Here is a 19,281-nt window from a genome sequence, read left to right as displayed (position 1 = left end):
ATTGCTCTGTTGCTAGCAAATCTAATTTTATTACCTTAGGCCACAAATCAGCCAACAGAGGCACAACTCTTTCTCGCCGAGGAAATTGCTTTGAGTCTGACACATTGAATTTAAATGGTTACAATAGAGCAGCAATATCATTATATTTTACCCATAACTGCTTTCTCTTTATTTTCGCCTTTGCAAACACCTTTATAAAAACAACAGATAAAGCACCCGGGATGTTGAGAAAGCAACGTTTGAACAGTTGATCGGAGGTATTTGCTGCCACAGCTCTTCAGTCTCACACTGGGGCACAGTTGGGATACTCGCAAACAGAAAAGTGCGTCGTCAACACAACTACTAATCATATATACTGTGCTGCAGACTTACACTCACCTTTCTGTCTAATCATCATCATTTGCTCCTCCTTTTCTTTCACACACACACACACACACACACACACACACACACACACACACACATACACAGACACCTACACACAGACTCTTGTGAGTGTGATAAAGGGGAGTGGAAAAGAAATTAATCTCCTAAACTGTTTTTTTCTTGTTATCATCTGCTCTGCTTGTCTCTTTCTGTCGGAATCCCCCGAGAAATCTCACCGCATGGGGAGCCGTGGGAATAAAGACGTTAGCGGCAGACTGCAGAGAAAAGCCAAGAGTACAGAGAGATTTGAAGTTAAGGGCTTAAAAGCTTTGCTGGCGGGACTGATTTCACATGCAACTGAATGACAGCCATTACCGAAGAAATTATTCCAATGCTAAAGGAAAACATATATATTCTGGTTTTGTGGCAACGTCGCGAGTGACAATATCCTCGGTTCAAACCGTAACGCTGCGGTCTGAACACGTCTGTGATGAACATGAGGGGATTTGGACGGCAAACAGGGTATCCAAACAAAAATCAAGTTTTGCTGCAACTTTCTGAATACACTTTTTTTTTCTATTTCTTTGTCTTTAATGAACCTGAAAACGTCTTTACGACAGGAACCAAACAACCCAGCAACTGTCATCAGATTGTGATTGAAACAAGTGGGATTAAACCGCAGACATAAATATGTCCCTGTGTACCCATAAATATATCCGTACATTTCAACGGATTGAGAATAACATGAAGAGTTAAAAAGTGTTGAAGGCTAAAATATAGTGCGATCATGTAGCAGCCCATCAATCAAAGCAGGTAATTGATCAGGAAAAATGTTGTTAATAGTAATACCCGGATCTGTCCTGGAGGGGAAGCCAGCCTCGGTGCGTGTTGCAAGATTTGATGGATACCACCTATCGAAAAAGTCCTGATTTGAACCGAAAGAGATTCAATTTTGTGTGCAGGGACATTATCAAATTCATTGTTATGAGAGTGGAATACAGAAAGAGGTAATGGATGCACATCAATCTTGTCTGATCCGTCCAAGTTTGATCACTGCACATGACATAGATGGATGTTGAATGAACTCATCTCTGTTGTCTTTTGCATAACTTTCCCAAACTTTAAATGGCAATATTTCAGGACTTGTAACAGCAGAGGAGGATTTCTAAAAAAACTGCACATATAAAAACTGGTGCAAAACGTGATATAGTGTGCACACACGTGGGAACTTGAGTCTAACACACTATTGCTTTAGTACAATTGCTTTCATAAGTAGGAAGTATTTACTGCTGAAACTGTGAAATACGGTGAGGAGGATATGAAAATTGATTAATGTACAATAGCTAATTGGCGAGTAGGTGAAAGGGTTCATCCTACTGCAAGATAATGACTCAAAACATAAATCCAAGCTATGGCAGAACCACATGGCAATAAAGAACAAACTTGAAAACATGGAGGGACCAGCACGGGCTCCAGACTGAAACCACATCAGAAGGGTGAAAATAAAGCAAACTATGAGTGTCACACATTTATGGAAACTTCTGCAACAGAGCTGGAAGAACTTCCTGAGGAAAGAAAGAAAGCCACAACCGTGTTCAGCTGTCATAAAGTGGCTACTTTGATAAGTCCGAAGTTTATAATGCATTTCTTTTTAGTTTTTACTCAAATTGTTTATTTGTTCTATGTTTTCATATCCGAGTGCAATGGGACATTCAGGTGAGTAATTGTCAATTAAAAAACTGGTAAAATCTGAAAAAAAAAAAAAAGGATAACTTTCTCACATGTTCAGAGAGATTATCAGGAGATCAGGTTTCTAATCCATGTACTTAATTAAACCTCCTTTTAAAATTCTGTTTAAATTTTTTTCACGAATTCCTGTTTTCCATTGTGTGTCTCTCTTAAGAATTGTATAATATAACTCAGAGTATGTCGTGACATATTGACCGAGTCAGTTGCTAAAGACTGCATCTATAAGAGCATTTCTAAGTGTGGATGTTAGACAGGTGTAATGGATTCAGGAGTAAACAAGCTGATAGTGAAGTCTAACCATTTTAGCTCTGGTATAAATCTGCAATACTGACGCCTGTGCAGCCATCTCAAAATCTAATCGAAGGTTAATCTAATAAACAAATCACACTCAGTGCTGAGAACAAGCTGCTTCACAAAGCAATTTTTCTTTCTGCTTCATTCACTTTCGAGCGCGCCTCCGACTTCAGAGGAGATGCTGCATATTAATGTGCGTGCCGTGCTTATTTTCGCTCTGCCCTGTGTATCCTGTGTTGTATTTGTTGTGGCATTTGTTGCATTTTATTTTCTGCCACGATGACATGACAAAGGTCATTTGGACGGAAATAGGAAGTGCTGTTTCTATATATACAGACGGGACGGCGTCTTGAAAATGGCTGATTAGTTTTTGTTTGATTGTTTGAAACTTGTAGTGTTTATTTCACTGTGGAACGAGAACAGTCGATGCACACCGCCGATGACAGCTCGGTATAAAAAAAAAAAAGCAATGTCAAAAACAGAATTATAAAAGGTAACTGTGAGAACATTTACTCCATTTAAAAAAAAAAAGAAAATGGAATCTCAATACATGTATCTTGAAAGAAGTGGTGAAGGAGTGGCGCATGCCTGAGAGCTACGCCTACACTTAAGTTTGCTGTCTGCGAAGGCTTATCTTGTCCCTGCTTTGACAGGGCTTAGGAAGGGAAGAGGTGAGCCATACAGGCAGTGTCAGTCAAAAACTGCGCGAGGAGTACTTTTGGAGCGATCCCACTAAACAGGCCTGATGTCTCTTTATTTTCCATTTCTCTCTTTTAACCCCAGCGTGGCCCGCAACTCGTGAGCCTGGCTGGAAGAGGCAGGTCCCGCCACTCGCTATTGTTGCTTATTGGCTTAGTTCCTTCTGGGCTTATGGACGGTGGACCAGTGCCCATTTCAGGCTTCATGGTACTTTGCAAGGTCACGGCTGTTATCCCCTGATAAACAAAGACGGGCGGAAGACAGGGAGGAATGGAGCTCTCTGCAGCCCATCAGCAGCGTTGCTGGCACCCACAATGACAACACGACTTGGCTGTCCCCGCTGATAAAAGGCATACCAGCACACAGCTGGCAAAGCAACATCCCTGACAAGTCGTGGCTGTAGTTGAATGCTGTACTTCTGTCACTCAAAAAAAAGGAGGGGAGCAGGAATAATTAGAGTAGCCACACTAGTGCGTGGGATGACTCCGGGTCCAACTTCAATGCTTTTCCACAAGTAATTACTGCAGGTAGGCTGATAGCTGCTCCATCAATTGATGGATTTCAACAGTCGCAGAGTAACACTGCACAGCAGCGTTGGCAGAGGTGCTGCTAGTGATGAGGCCTCGGGGGAGCGGTCTGACCTCCAGACAGCTCTAATAATGTTCTGTCCAACTGACAACTAAGAGGCGTAATGGCAGGCCACCTAAAGCCAGTCATAATGACATGCTGCATTGCACAGGTCAGCCATTTTGTTATCAGCAAAGAACTGTCAGTCGGACTGCAGTCAGGAAGAGACGGTTGAAGTGGTGTTCGGCCACACTTCTCGTCATTATCTTATCTTTGCCATAGCCGAAATCAAATATATCACCAGGAATATTTGAGACTCTTGAACCGAGATGGTACTGGCTGGGAATATGGACAAAGGTATCGGATCATGAAGCCAGGAGAACAACTTAAAGTCACAGCGTGACTGTCAGAGAGCTGAAAACGTGCTAACTGCTCTTTTAAATTGAACATATCCTTTAATAGGGTTCGTGACCTTCTAACGTGACATTTGGCTCACATTAAGTCGCTCAACAAAAGACTGAGTAAGCGTAAAGTGAACTGACTCGTGTTTTTCATAATTAGCAATACAAACACCTTCTGATTTATTCCAAATATATAAAATATGTTTTTTCTATATTGCTTTACTTTAACTCCTTAGAGAGGTGACAAATAAGCTCAGACACATTAATTACCAAGTGTGAAAATACTTCGCCTCATCAAGAATATCAGAGATTCTTGTTAAAAACAAGAGCAGGACGGCTATCCACAGTATACCAGATATATGAAATACTGGAACGGTTTCTCTTTTTTTGGGGCCAAATATCACCTGACGAAAGAACATTTTGGGGAGGTAAAACCAATAAAGTGATGGTGCAGTGTGTCATCACAAAATAATTATCTTGTTAATTAAATCAGTTTCTCCTCTGACTGATATTTTCCCATTAGGGCAGATCATGTTTTAACAACAGCCTCTGTCACCTGTAGCCTCCATCCTCATAGCGATAGCCTGCATGTCCCCCACCCATCACACACTCTTCTGCTCCATCCTCTGCATCCTTTTTCCCTGTATAGCAATCATCTCTCTTACATACGTCATCAAACCATCTCTATTCTATAATAAAACCACTTCAATGCTATGAAAAACATTTGTAGCTGTATTTAATAGCTCTAATTCTCATGTATGTCTTACACAGTTTGTTGATTTTGTTGGTAACGCCGTTTCTTCCATAAGGTTTTACAGCAGTTCAAGACTCTGTTGCTCGAAAAGTGCATTGACGGGAGCAATAAAATCTTATTTTTGCTTGGTATTAAATTGTTCATAGTAGTAGTAAATTTCATTTGAAAAATAAACTCACAAATACTTTTAAGTAGTCAAAAGTACAAATTGGGGCCATCGGGCAGAACCATGCACTGATGATTATTAGTTACCTTCACCAACGAAGTTGGGCAAACAACGAAGATGGTTATGTTTTCATCTGTGTGTATTTATTTATTTATTTATTGGTTTGTATGTAGGTATTTTACCAACTTTTTGCAGAAACTACTCACCTGAATTGCATTCAAATTTCAGGGATGATTTGTCATCACCCAAGGACAAGTCGATTAGATTTTGGGACATTAACAGATAAACGTTTCTGAATAAATCCCCCAAAACTGCCAAGAAATTTCCCATACAAAGCGGATGAGAGGGGCACCTCATGGAGGAGATCAGAGGAGACCAGCGTCTGTTGCCATGGAGACGCTCAGTGACACAGCGATGTAGCTAACTGACCTACCTAGTTGACGCAAACAAATGTGGCGTTGGCGAAGGTCGGAGCTCTACCGAGTGACATTCCAGTTAAAATAGTTATCCGCGGAACAGACGACGCACAAAACGAAGTGGAAGGGAATGTTCATAATAGAAAAAGGAATGTTTCTGAGAAATGTGTCCTCCGGCACGCAGCCATCTTAACAAATCCAGTGAATTCAGAATGAGTCAGTACTGTACCTCTGACTGGAGGCCGCGACGGGCACCCGCCACCCTTTGATCTGGCTCAGCTCCGTATCCGAAACCTCGATCTGGAGGGGGAGGCGAGGGATCCACACGTTGAGCTCCAGCTGGGCATTCAGGTATCCGTAGGTGAAGTTTACCATCATCTTCACCTTGCCCTTCATCTCCTTGCCATTCACAAAAACGTAGTCGCACCTGTCAGACACCTGCACGGGAGGAGAGGGGAGGATTAGAGAAAGACAGCGTTAAAGCTGGGCTCTTCTGACGGTTGCACTAGATGACTACACAGTGAAATACACAGTGCAATACACTCCAGAGTGCCATGTAGGCCCGGCCTTGCGAGTTGATTATAAGGCTTTACACTTCTGAGCACTCCACTGATACAGTATTCCTGTAACTACTTTGGAAAAAGATGAAAGGTCCTCTATCTGCTCCACACTCAGGAAAAGAAGGGAGGAGGGCAGCAAGGACATCTTTGAACCTCAGGGAAAACAGGTCGTGGTCTGCTGTTTTATTATCTTTCAGCCTTCAGCTAAAAGAGGAACCACCAGATGGAAACTAGCAAGAGGAGAGCAGTTGTCTCTTGATAAAATGACCAAACTCAAAGCCATCTGTTTCGTAAATTGCTTTACAAAAGAAATTGAGTGGGCCAAATTTCTGCTATCTAAAGATGAAACTCCTAGCTGCTTTAACTCGCTCTCTTCAAAACCCCGCTGTGTGCTTCTTTGCTTAAACTAGCATTTAATTAAAGTCCAGAATCCTCCCACATCGTCGATTAAAAAATGGGAACGATATGGCTGCGCAAGCACACGACATATGTGAGGAAACAAAGACGGTCTGCAGTGCAATAGTCACTCGCATTCCCACACGGTCCCATTCATGCGCACAGAGGTAATTAATCTGTATATCTTAAATGGAGATCCCTGCTTTTTTTTTTTTTTTCTGGGCACTTTGTCAATCTCATTGATCTCATCATATAGCGTACAAATACGGCTGGAAACAGATGGAATTAGATGGTCTGGGGAAATATCTTTTTTTCTGCTTCCAAGTCATTTTTCCACACTGAGATAAAACCATAAACAGCCATTCATCATGAAGCTGTGGCAGGACATCCTCTGTGACCAGGTTTGTTTTTTTTTATTTCTTTATTTTTTGGGGTGTGTGACAGATTCTCTTCTGAGCTTTGTGAGAGCCTCCTGCACTTTTGGCGAAAACCCGATGCCAGCAGCAGACTTTGTGTGGCAACTAAACACGTGAAGCAGAATTCCTCGAGAAGAGTGCACGGTTGGATGCAAGTGAGCATGGTGTTGGCTTGATTACACAGTCATTAGAGACATTCCAGTCAATTTATTTTGCTTACGTCTCTGGGGACATGTGGATGTAAACAAACGGCAGCGAGCTGAGAGAAAAAACAAACTAAAACACTTAAGAGAAGACTAAGGAGAAGAAAATACACCGTTTCCCCCTTTTTAAAAAAACATGAATCAAGTTGTCAAATCATTTAATGTTTTTTTTTTCTATCTATAAAGTGAAAATTACTATACTTTGTCCAACTCCCTTTAATCCAGCTGAGGTCACCGGGTCCTGGAATCGATCCCAGCAAACAACGGGCAAAGGCAAACTTTCTATAATAAATACAGGCTGACACTTTTTGGCAGTTCTATTTATTCCCATATTTTCTAATTGTCATGTTATTGTCACGTATTACTAAACTGTTAATATCATATATTATTTTCTGTTGTTTTATAGTTCTAAATTGCTCCTTCTCAAGATCATTATTTTAGTTTTTCATGAAGCAATCACTTGTAACAATGTCATACAAATGAAGTGTAATTAACTGATGGATTGATTGAGTAACTGCGTTTATCTGACATCTGTGTGCTTACACTGCTCCTAAATATGATGTTTTTTATTCTCAACCGTGACTTTCTTTTTAACCAGAAGTTCCCAAAGAATAGAAAATATCATCCAGCTATACAGAGCAAAATAAATAAATAAATCCACGCCAGTGAAAAGAAAGGGTGTGAAATCATAATGAATACAAGGCAAAGTCATTATTCCAGCAGCTTTTTCAGCACATCAGACAAATGACTTGCAATTTACTTTACTTTTCCAAGTAAAAACATTCGTTGTTATTTTAAGTAAGTGAGCAATCTCAAACACAAAGAGGACAGAAGCCCGCTAACACCAGTAAATGTGATATGAAAGCTGGTCAGGCCGTGTTCTCCAGCCTCAGTAAGTTTATGAGCTGTGTTTCAGACAGCCGGTCAGGTCGAACGATAAATAAAAGTCATAAAACTGTAAATATTAAGTCTAGTTGAATCCGGCATTATAATCAACAATATATATGCATCCTCTAGTAAAACATAGAATACTTTAAAATATCAGTCATCTACAATTTTAAGGAATACTAAATCATCAGTTGTTTAAAACGTACTCTCTTTATGTCCAGAGTCTAAGAAGCTCTTTAACCCCCGGCGGGAAAAAAGCAAAACGTGCTTCAGGGCATCCTTCAAGGCTACAGCCGACCATCAGAGACCTCCTGTTATGCTCTTCATACAGGCCGACATTTTCAAGCAGATGCATGCAGGATCAGTCGAGGCTTTCTGATGTTATTTCAGTGAATAAAGCGATCGTAGAGAGCAGCACCTTGCTCCCGCCCTCGTGTCACACGACACGGCGATGTAACAGAAAACCGCCGGAGTTGCTTAATGAAGCTTTTGAAGGTTTTTACATCCTCTGGATAGTCAGTCATGGGGCGGATTGGACTCCGTTAGCGTTCCCAGTGTGAGAGTGTGTTTGAACCGATAAAGATGTCAGAGGAGTCCCCGCTCCTTATCAGCCTTCATTGTTCATGTCTTTTTCTCGCGCGACACTCCGTCTGCTGAGACGAAAGGGCCACTGACAACCCCTTCATCTCTGACTTTTCTGCCCCCTATCCCCACGAGCATCGTTGTGCAGGCACTGCCACACCTGACTGGACTCCATGTGAGGCTCATTGACCGTATCTAGTTGCGATATGCATGATGGAAGAAGGCAAATGCTGCTGGCAAATGTGTTTATCCTATCAGCCTTATTTTGGGCGGAATTCACAAAAAAGCTGTGTGAGGTTGACCCATTTTGTGTCAAAAAAGAGTTTGTAAATGAGTGTAGGAATTATTAACATACAGCTCTGCTGCAGCTCTGACAGGGAAATTAACTGCCTGCTGCCATTTCCATCTATTCCCAAACAGTCTAAGCAGAAACAATTATGGAAAACATGGCAGCTGACAGCCAGCCATCCCAACACATTGCACTGACTCGCTTATAATATCCTGCTGCGTTGTCTTATTGGCCACCAAAGTATCAAATCAATACTTGAACATAAAAGGACATTGCCACCTAATCAGCAGCCCCTTTAACCCCTCGTACACCTTGCCTTCTGGCTTTGTGCTGTGCCAGACCCAGTGCAGCACTGTCTGTGTGAATTATACACTCCTCGTCATTCTACTTCACAAAGTATCATAAACGTCCAGGAGGATCCACTGCCACATTAATCAGACACATTAGGCAGCTAACGGGAGAATACTTACAAAGGACGTTAAGGCTGTCTCTTGGATCGAGCCCAGGAAATTAACAACTCACCAGACAGATACAATCCACAGCAGATATGAGCGATGGGAGTAGGAAGCATGAAGGTGGGGGAGAGCCTGTCTCTGGCTTGTACACAAAACTGGTTTGACAGAAGCAATTAAGCTGCTCAGACTGCTCTGCATTGGATACACAGCTCCATTCAATGGAGAAGGAAGGTATGCGCATAAAATACTCTACGCTCCATGGTAACAGGGGTTATAAGATCCTGCTAAAAACACAACCTCGAGTTTGTGTGAAAATCTCATTAGGGTTGTGTTGTCACTCTTTCAACTGTTATTTTTTTTATGTGAACTGAAGTATGCATTGCAATTATGCAACAAAAAAGAAAGAAAGAAAAAAAAAAAAGTAAAGCTCTGCAGGTAACAGAGCCAAAAGATCGTCGTGAGAACCTGCAAAGCCCGCTCGTGATTCTTTGAGTGGATCACTGGGTGTGACCTGTTCAACATGCAGGTGCTCATAGAATGCATTTTAAAGATGAAAGCAGACAACAGCTGAGTCTTCACCCATCTTCTATACCTGCCTGATCCAAGTTAGGATCACAAAGAGCCGGAGCCGATCCCAGCTGATGATGGGCGAAAGGCAGCAACCCATGACACTCACTCACTCACTCACTCACTCACTCACTCACTCACTCACTCACTCACTCACTCACTCACTCACTCACTCACTCACTCACTCACTCACTCACTCACTCACTCACTCACTCACTCACTCACTCACACCTATAGACAATGTTTTGGGCCAAACCTTAAACATATCAGTGAACAAGTGTATTCCTTTCTCATCACTCACAATTGCTTGTTTGCTCCTAACACTTCACGGCAATATGGCGACAGTTGGAGTTCAGTACGGAAACCAACTGCTCTGTTTGAAATTTTCTGTGCATCTGCTCAACTGTCTGAAATAAAGAGAAGCGCACGATATCATCTGTCGCCAGATCCTTTCCCATCAAGTGAGCAAATAAAGATGTTTTCGCTGCCTAATGCATGAGTGCACCAGGCAACTACACACTGGATTATTATTCAGATAACTTTCTGCGGGTACGTATATGCAATACTTTTACAAACACTGCAGATAGCAGACACAGATTGAACTTCAGAGTTGCCCACCTATGTGCACGTAGTACAAAGCATCTTTCAAATATCCAGACAAAAAAACTGACTCCAATACCTGCTTTTAGTGGGTAAATGGTGCCATTGCTTTTTTCACTTGGAGATAGCCATCACTGTACCTGACTGTACTTCACCATAGGATCAATACACCCATGTCTGGACATGTACAGTATGAGTTCTAGTTACGAAAGGCTCCACAATAAAGGATTGCTTCAAACTAAGCCGTGCAAAGAAGCTTTCACTCCAATATGTATAAGATCGGGCCGTATGTAGCTCCAACATGCGAAGCTCCACCGCATGATGTAAAAATAAAAATAATGTAAAACTATAGTGTCTGTTGTCCTTGCATGCACACAAAGCCAGTAATGCACACAAAGTGAGCAATCTATATACAGTCATGTATATACATACCCTGCTACTAAACTGAGTTGGCAGAAAGTTTCAGAAAAAAACAAGACATGCATGAAAAATAATGAGGGCGCAGCCTCATTTCTGCCTACATATGTCAGACAAAATTTGCATACATGAGACAAATCTCGGAAGGGATTTGACATAAGTGCATGTGACCTGAGGTATTTGTTACAGATTCACTGTAATTATGAGGCCACGAGTGAGTAGGAGCATCATTTAATGCGTGCAGTGATTCATAATTCAGGTTTAATGTCAAACTCTGTTTATTTATTACTACTTCACCCGGACAAAATTAGATAAATTACTCATGTTTACATACATGATTGCAGGCTATGAATAGAGAAGAGCTTCACCGAGGGAGTTAGCGAATCCTCTGACCAAACGAGCAGGACATCCCTTCATCTGTTGACGCTTCTTTGAAAACAAATATCGCCGCGATTAACTTTATACTTTAACTTTATATTCTTCTGTTTTATCTCAGAAAGGATGACATGGTTGTGCTCCCATCACACAGGAAAGTAAAAGGAATGTACACTTTTATTTCAACCATGAGAATATTAATTGACGAGCATGGTTGACGTGGAACAGGCCAAGATTATTGTCAGTAAATATTCTTGTGTTTTAAAAATAGACAAACAAGCATTCCTCTATGATATAGGATGGATGTGGATGTGGACATTTGACACTATGATTCTAGTTTACCATTACTTTGACTATAAGAATTTGATAACTGTTAATTGTTGTGATTGGCATAATCGCCATGATTCAAAAATACCTGATTTACATGTTTCCTTTTATTATCGGACTCCCCTTTTGGGGTGAATATAGACAAAATCTCAAAAAAACGTTTTTTTCTATTTTTTTAATAACATCATGTGTTGTTTGCTGTGTTGATGGTCTTTTTCTCCTCTTTCACTCCACAAGTTCATCAACGTTTCACTGCTGCACATCATGTATCTCGCTTGTCCGCCGCTTCTGCTGCGACCAAGTGCGTTTTCTATGATCTATTTGTTTTACACTTGGGCAGATATAAAATACCAAAATAAATCACGTGACATACACAAAGACATCAGACTACTGGGAAGAAATCTAGGTTGGTTAATAAAAGGTTTCACATTCTGTTCACTGCTGCTGTCTGGTTAAATACATGATAACTTTAGTATTCCAATAAACTCCAGAAATCATATAATGATCAGATGTTTAATGCACGTGTGTACACATGTGGTTCAGATTGGGTCGGTTTTTATCATCAGTATAAGGTATATTGTAACAGACTTCTGTACTCGTTTGGCTCTTCTTTCTTATTTGTTTCATTAACACACACTGCGTGACTTTGATCCGCTGCTTCTTTCTAACGCTTCTAATCTTGACAATCACCTAAAAACAGGAGCAGCCCGTGTGACCCGGCAGGGTGCTGTTTCCAGACAAGAAACAATCTCAGCCATTAACATTAGGAGGCAGACCACAAACAGATGGGAGCCTTTTTCTTTCTTTCTTTTTTTTTTTTCAGGTTTTCAATGAGTCTGCAGGAGAGTGAATCCCTTTGTTTGCAGAGCTAAATCACTGATACTGGGGCTCAACTTTATAACACTATGAGGGACTTTTTACTCAGTTGCGCTTTGTGCCCCAGGTTTGAAAGCGGGTATAAAAATGAGAAACTTGTCAGTAGTTGCTGCATATCAAACACACCCTTTCATGTCGTCTGCCAGTGTTTGTTTATCTTTTCTGGAGGATTTATATAGATGTGCTAAACATAGAAGATCTTCTCATCTCTTCATAGTAATTTTCTGCAATACCTCGCAACACCCACATAGCCTCAAACTTAAGAGCACATACTCGTATTTTACAATTCTTGTTTTGTTTTTTTTTAATGTATTGACGTCTGCATGTTTTAGTTTTTAAAATGTAGATTACAATGGAAAATGTTGGCAGTTTATATTGTAGATTAACTGCAAACATATTAAACGAGCCTTTAACATTAAATGATATGAAATCACATCTTGACAGATTAGATAAAAATACAATAGATGTAAATGTGCAATTAAATGCAGATCTGCTCAATGTCATATACAATTATATTTCCTTAAATTGCACTACCAATAATAAAAACAACAACAACAACAACCTTTGTCCTTGAAATACGTCATTTGCCATTAATTGTGCTTCAGATTATGACAGAAAAATCCACAAAAACCTGAGGAAGATGTCAGATGAGATATATAAACTAATGCAGATGATACTGGAGACTATGTGTAATAGCAGGTGTATAATCATTTCTAGACATTTTAATGGAATGTGATAGTTAGTGGCTCAGTTTTAACATGTCATCATTAACAATCATAGTTTTCTGAATGTGGATGAGGTTTGAGTGATCAGAAGCAGATTTTAACATCATTTTAATACTAAACGAATTTGTTTTGAAGTCGAAATATTACTTTTTCACCAGGATTTCTTGTTTTTTTTCTTGAAGTCAGAGGAATAAACACACGCTTAAACAGACACACACTCCTTCCCACTCCACTCGCCTTTATCCTTTAACAACCAAACAAAGAGAAAAAAAAGATTCAATCAAACCAAACAATTGGGTCAGATGAGCCAAAACACCCCCTCAAGTCATCGTCACATGATATTTTCATACCCTATAACGTTGATTCGACATCGTTGTTAGGATTCTAATGGAAAAACAAAGCCCAATTGAAGCATCTTACAGCAAGACCTTTGTGGAGAGCAGAAAAGTAGTGCCTTGTTGTGCTTTCACTGGTTTATCTCACTGACCTTCACCACATCTTCGTCTGTCGAGCGGCACTTCACTGCGTCGGAGACATCGGTGACAGAAGCGTCCACTCCAATAGTCACCACCTTCACTGGGACGGCCACCGTCTTTCCTGTGAGGACAGCCGTGTTCAAGATCTCCGAGTCCTGAGGGCATGGAGAAGGACAGACACGATCAAAGGCGGAGCAGGTTTTTAATATACCAATAACAGTTCTTTAATTACCAGCTCCCGAAGAACAGAGGAGAAAGTGACCTACACGCTGTATCTATAATGACCCGAGGCATCACTGTAGAATCACCACTTCATTAATGATTATTTTACATAAATGAATAAAAAGCTAGAATTGCAGATAACTGGACAAGAAATATTTGATTGCAGCCACCCGGGCAGTGATTAGAAAGGCTAAACATGCATTTATTTATTTACATATTTTTATTAAATTTTTATGATTCGCGCTCACTAAGAGCACTGAGAAGATCAAAGTTTGCCTCCAGCTGTTTGCATTTTGCTTACCGTGTGTACGTTGGTTTTTCTTGAACCACTAGAACAAACCGAAGATGTGTCTTGGTTTAATTGCAGATTCTAAGTTGTCTGGAGATGTGAGCGTTTCTAAATATTTATCTCTCTGTGATGGGTTTACACACCGTCTCGGAGTGTTTGGTGGATTAGTGCTGCTCTAGCTTGCAGTTTCAAATATTCATGTGATCAGTTTTTCACCACAAAAGATTCATGATGATACACTTTTAATGTAACGCTGAGTCATTTTGTGAAAAATGACTTGAATGCTGACTCAGCCATTTTAAAAAAACAAAAAAACGTTATTGCCCTTAAAATCTATTTTTGGCCCTGGTTGTGAATCACTGCTCTAGTCAGCTGGATGGATGACAAGAAACTCAATGCCTCCACATCAATATGTGTGATCTTCAAATAATATAAGCACAAAAATCATTACTTTGCTACTATTGCAGAATGAAATGATGCATACATTTTTTTTTCTGCTATAGGATATTAATATTTATTGAAATTATTTTGACGTTCACTCAAACCATCCTCCATTGTGATTTTGCACGATCACACATGGGCAAATACAGTCAGCATATGTTTCACCAAATTATCAACACGAAAGTAAAATGTTCACATTCAAAGCAGTACATGTCATATATCTGTGTAATGTGTTTTTTTCTAACTCGCGTTGCTGAAGCTGAAGCTGTCAGGAGTCGTCAGGCCCATCCTGTGTAAATTAGCACTTGCAGTCCAATCGGACCTAACTGTGTGCCATGTGAAAAGCACCAATTGCTAGAATTTGCCTTTGCACTGGAGCTGAGGTGATCCTGGTAAATGACCTCAGCATATCAGACAGCCTTTAAGTTCAATGCCTCTGCTTCATTACCCTGTACAAAAATCTTAACCTTTCATTACAGATACACGCCAGGCTGTTGTCACAGAGGATAACTGGGCCCAATTAGGACAAGTCAGAGGTAACTTTTGCTCTCTAATGTCACCAATGCACATTGGGTTGTCTCTTCTACCTATTCAGCCATAAGAAAGAGCGCTTTAATTACACTGACCGCAATGGAACGGTGGAGATCACAATAAATAGCTGCCACAGGGGTCAGAGGAGTTCATGGCTGTACTATAAAGCACACAAAGGGTTCTTGTTACTGGTGAACTCAAATGACTTGGGGAAACTGTGAGGCGTGACAAAAGTCTATCACTATGAGCTGTATTCATTATATTGGCATGTTCGTACACAAAAGGCTTGTTCAGATATCTCTAAATTTCAATGGCCAGGAACCCCAAAGCCTCCTTTATTTTGTGTCCCCGCTGCATTGAAGGTTTGCCAGCACTGAAAATATTCATCCACAATCATCTTATTCTTCTTAACAGGGAAATCACAACTCTGGAGCAATGCTTGTTGAATTATATGTCACATTTGGTTAGAGTAATATTGCTAAACCTGCCAAGCACAGACAGGACAAATCAACAGTGTCTGACTTCCTGTCTATATTCATATGTATTTCACACTCACCGGTGAAGTACACAGGATTTTTACACTGCTCTGTCAGCTCGGTTTCTAAGGACTTCTCATGTTTGTGAGCTTGCAAATCAGACCCATTCAAAAAAAGAGAAAAGGCGGATTAAGTTTGATTGAAAGAAGCCTGCTCGTTTGTAAGACCATTCAGCTTTAGAGTGAAATGATTATTAGCCAAGCCAAGAGATACCAATGAATCACAAAAAACACTTAATCTTCAAATGGCTTTCATTACAATTTTATAGAGTGTGACAGTGTTATATAGCAATATAAACCCCTCTCACTGTGCTGCTGACTTTGATTCAATTCCCCTTAAAAATTGAGGATTGCAGTAAATTAATTCTCTGTCTGCTGGGATTCCTCCATTTCCACAGGGTCATCTATAATACATGATGGGGTAAATGGTTGAGACCTGGTGAAAGCAGGGGCTAATGTTAGATTACAGTAGCTGGAGATGACCCAGCAGGTTGAGAGCAGCTGAGAGCCGAGCCACGGCAGTAATAAGCCACAGCGGGATCCCACAGTGATGCATCACTGGTCCACAGACTTTGACATAGACGGCACAATTAAACACAAAATGGAGACCAGTGGAGCACATCAGCAGCTTAAAGTAGTCCGAATGAAGACCCAGTGTAATATGGGCTTTTTAAACTGGGAAAGAAAAATCCCCTGATGAGTTGTTATTATGTCCAGTGTCTTATTTGGGCTAAATACTCTCAAGGGGAATTGCTAACAAGAAACAAACCCTAAAGCTTTGTACAGTTTACTTTAGATTCTAAACAGCACTGTAGTCATGACATTCATATCCTATTATCTGCTTGAATTATGTAACAAGTTTACTAAATACAGCAAGCATGAATCCTTGGTTACGCTTAGTATGTGTCACTCTTTTAGTATGCGTGTCATAAAATCATAGTATCAATGCCCTGTCAAGAATTCCTCTTTATTTGCATCAAATCTTAATCCTAAATATTACAAGTCTATTGCAGTACTGTCCTAATTTTGTTGCAATAACGGTCTGCTGTTTCAAGAATAATGTGGCAGTGGATAATCTGCACAAACAATGTCGGTATTAAAAGAAAAGAGACAGCCTGGATGAAAAATCATGCACCTGGCAGAACAGAAACACAGACACAACCACAAGGGTCTGAGAGAATATCTGGCTTATTTTGTACCACTTCGAATGACAATGTAGAGTAGCATTTTGCATAGTTATATTTTGAGGCAATATGAAATTTGATCATAAGAGAATGCCTTTATCCTGTGGAAAAACTAAATCGTGTCACTTCCCCATAAGCCAGAGCCACAAAAAAGAAACCAATGCAAGTCTACATCCAATTTTGAATGTGTTTCTTGTGTTTTTTTTACTCTTTCACCAAACAAATTAGCCGGTTACCACATACAACACACAATTGGAGCCTTTGGGATTACCTGAGGGTTTCTGCCAAGAGCACTTTCCCACTGTAACCAGCTGGTAATTCAGGAAAATAAAGAGGAGACGGAAGCAACACAGTATGCAGCCCTTAATACCCTACCCTATCCTCTATATGCATCGGTTCAGAAAGACGGTCGGCTTCCACTTATTAAGGTTGCAGTTGTTATCTGAAGATAATGGGCAACAAAATTGGTTTCCACAGAAAGCCGGCGTAAATATGAGAATTGATCAGAAACAAAGAAAAGCCACAAGCTTTCTTGATCATATCAAGAATCTCAACGCGTCTCAAAGTCGTATCTGTGTGTTACTACCTTCCCCATCAACAAACCCACGTAAGAAACGTACATGAAAGACACTTGCTTATCTGACTTATTGTATATTAAGACATTTCCAAGCATGCAGGTTGCATTTTTATATAACTCTCACCTGTTGACGCTGGTGTTTGTGCTTGACTTCCTACCAAAAGCTGCCCCCTCGAGTCTTACAGATAGGAGTCTTTTTGTTCAATAATCTGTGGGAGAAGTGCTTGTCTGCTTTATCAAGGATCTCTCTGTTAGCATTCAGCTCGCTGCTGAGGCTGGTAATGTGTTCTGGGCCGTAATTTCTGCCTGTGTCTCGGCTGGATCTGAAAATAAGTGAGATTTATGGTGTCAGCCTGAGTGACATGGCCAGCATGAGAAGTAGCAAAGCTGGCCGTCCTGGCGTTGCGATTAGCTTCTGCCTCAGCCCCGGCGCCAACACATCCACATTTTGACCCCGCCATCCGGGCTACAGGTACAAATGAACAGGTCGAACACAGCGTCGACAAGTTTTACCCCCTGAATTATTCATGATGTAGCAAAACAAAAAAAGGAAAAAAGAATGATGATGTAAACACAGCATATGTTCCTCCTGTGTAGACATTGGGTGGGGCCATCCTAAAATAAACAGGCGGTCTATAGCATGAGCCTAAAACATGTAAAATCTTGCTTTTACTGCCATGATTGATGAGTTCTCATTTTGATATGAGAATCTTTACGGTTTTTCATGTCCTTTCAAGAGCAAAATCATTAAAAGGGCTATCAAGTATGCCAATAGTCAACTAACCTATTGTAAATGAAATATTCATAGTTCTGATAAACATTTTCATCCCTTGGTGATAAAGTACGCAGACGTGTGAGGAAACTGAAGTCGGGAGTGCATGGATCGTGAATTATATGCTGTAGACATTAAACGCCACTCAGACAGTGTCCTGGAGCTATTAAGCAGACTAAAAGAGACATGTCCTTTCATCAGTTCTTCTTTCCACATTGTGCAATGCTCAATATGGCACTTCCTACCCTCTATTCCAGTGGGCGTTTAATTGGCTAGAAGCGAGAAACATGGAGGAGAGTGGGAATAAAGGCCTTGGTAGCACCATGCAGAGCGATACATCACTGCATGACAGCGCATTGAAGTGGAGGGATGGTTGTGAAGCCAACACACTGCCTTTTAATGAGGGTCTCTCTTTTTCTTCCTTTTCTTCTCTTCCCACTCCTGCTTCTCCAAGAAAGGGCCAGCTATTCTCCTTGTCTTCATTTCCCTCTTTTTTCCAGTCTCTTCCCGGCTGATGGGAAAAGGTGGCGGCGGTATCTGGCACGCCGAGACCCATCAGCAGTTGGCGGTCGTCCCTCGCCGCCCCCCGAAACACACCTGACTGCTTCTCAGTAGCAGTGCCCCGTGTGAGGTACACGCTGGTCAGAGATCTGATCTGCTCATTACTGTTGGCCGTGGCTGGCAGACAGAGGATTAACTCAATGGCCGCTTTCATAGTTGATCTTCTCACTTTAAAAGGAGACGTAATGAGAGATCATGTTGAGAACATGGACAGGATGGACTGTTGCCACAGAATGAAGGTAATGCCGAGGACCAGTTTAGTAGGTACCTCACTCAGTAATTAAGAGACATTATGAAAAGGGCACTTCATTTCCTGTCAGAGTGGGCAGTAAAAATTAACCACACACACACACAGCGAAAGGTCAAAGGGCTCAATTATTCAGCTGGCTGCAGTTATGCAGAAGTGTACGCTATGACCCTCTGAATATCAGGGGAGGTGGCTGACACATACGTTTAATGAAAGATAAAGACAGGTGAAGAATAGGTGATTGGCTTTAGCTTTTTCAATCATGTTTCATAATCAATAATGATCACCTTTAAAAACCAGCTAAGTAAGTCCACATACATTAAAGGCAAAGTAAATCATAAGTAGGGTTCAATTTGTC

The 19,281-nt window shown here is 40.8% G+C and overlaps 1 protein-coding gene across 1 annotated transcript in view; it reads right to left on the bottom strand.

Moving 5' to 3' along the window:
• The window catches only part of LOC308111973 (transmembrane protein 132C), a 151,682-nt gene that overhangs the window by 8,634 nt on the left and 123,767 nt on the right, over window positions 1–19,281 (bottom strand). Inside the window, exons 5-6 of the mRNA XM_080467135.1 lie at window positions 13,576–13,719; window positions 5,642–5,850 (exon numbers count right to left, since the gene is read on the bottom strand). Of these exons, the coding sequence (XP_080323261.1) occupies window positions 5,642–5,850; window positions 13,576–13,719 (353 nt within the window). The remainder of the gene's footprint in view (window positions 1–5,641; window positions 5,851–13,575; window positions 13,720–19,281) is intronic.

This window comes from Lipophrys pholis (assembly GCF_963383615.2).
Source record: "Lipophrys pholis genome assembly, chromosome: 7".
Taxonomy (NCBI): domain Eukaryota; kingdom Metazoa; phylum Chordata; class Actinopteri; order Blenniiformes; family Blenniidae; genus Lipophrys; species Lipophrys pholis.
The sequence above is the reverse complement of the archived record's forward strand: the minus strand, read 5'-3'. Positions and strand labels throughout refer to the sequence as shown.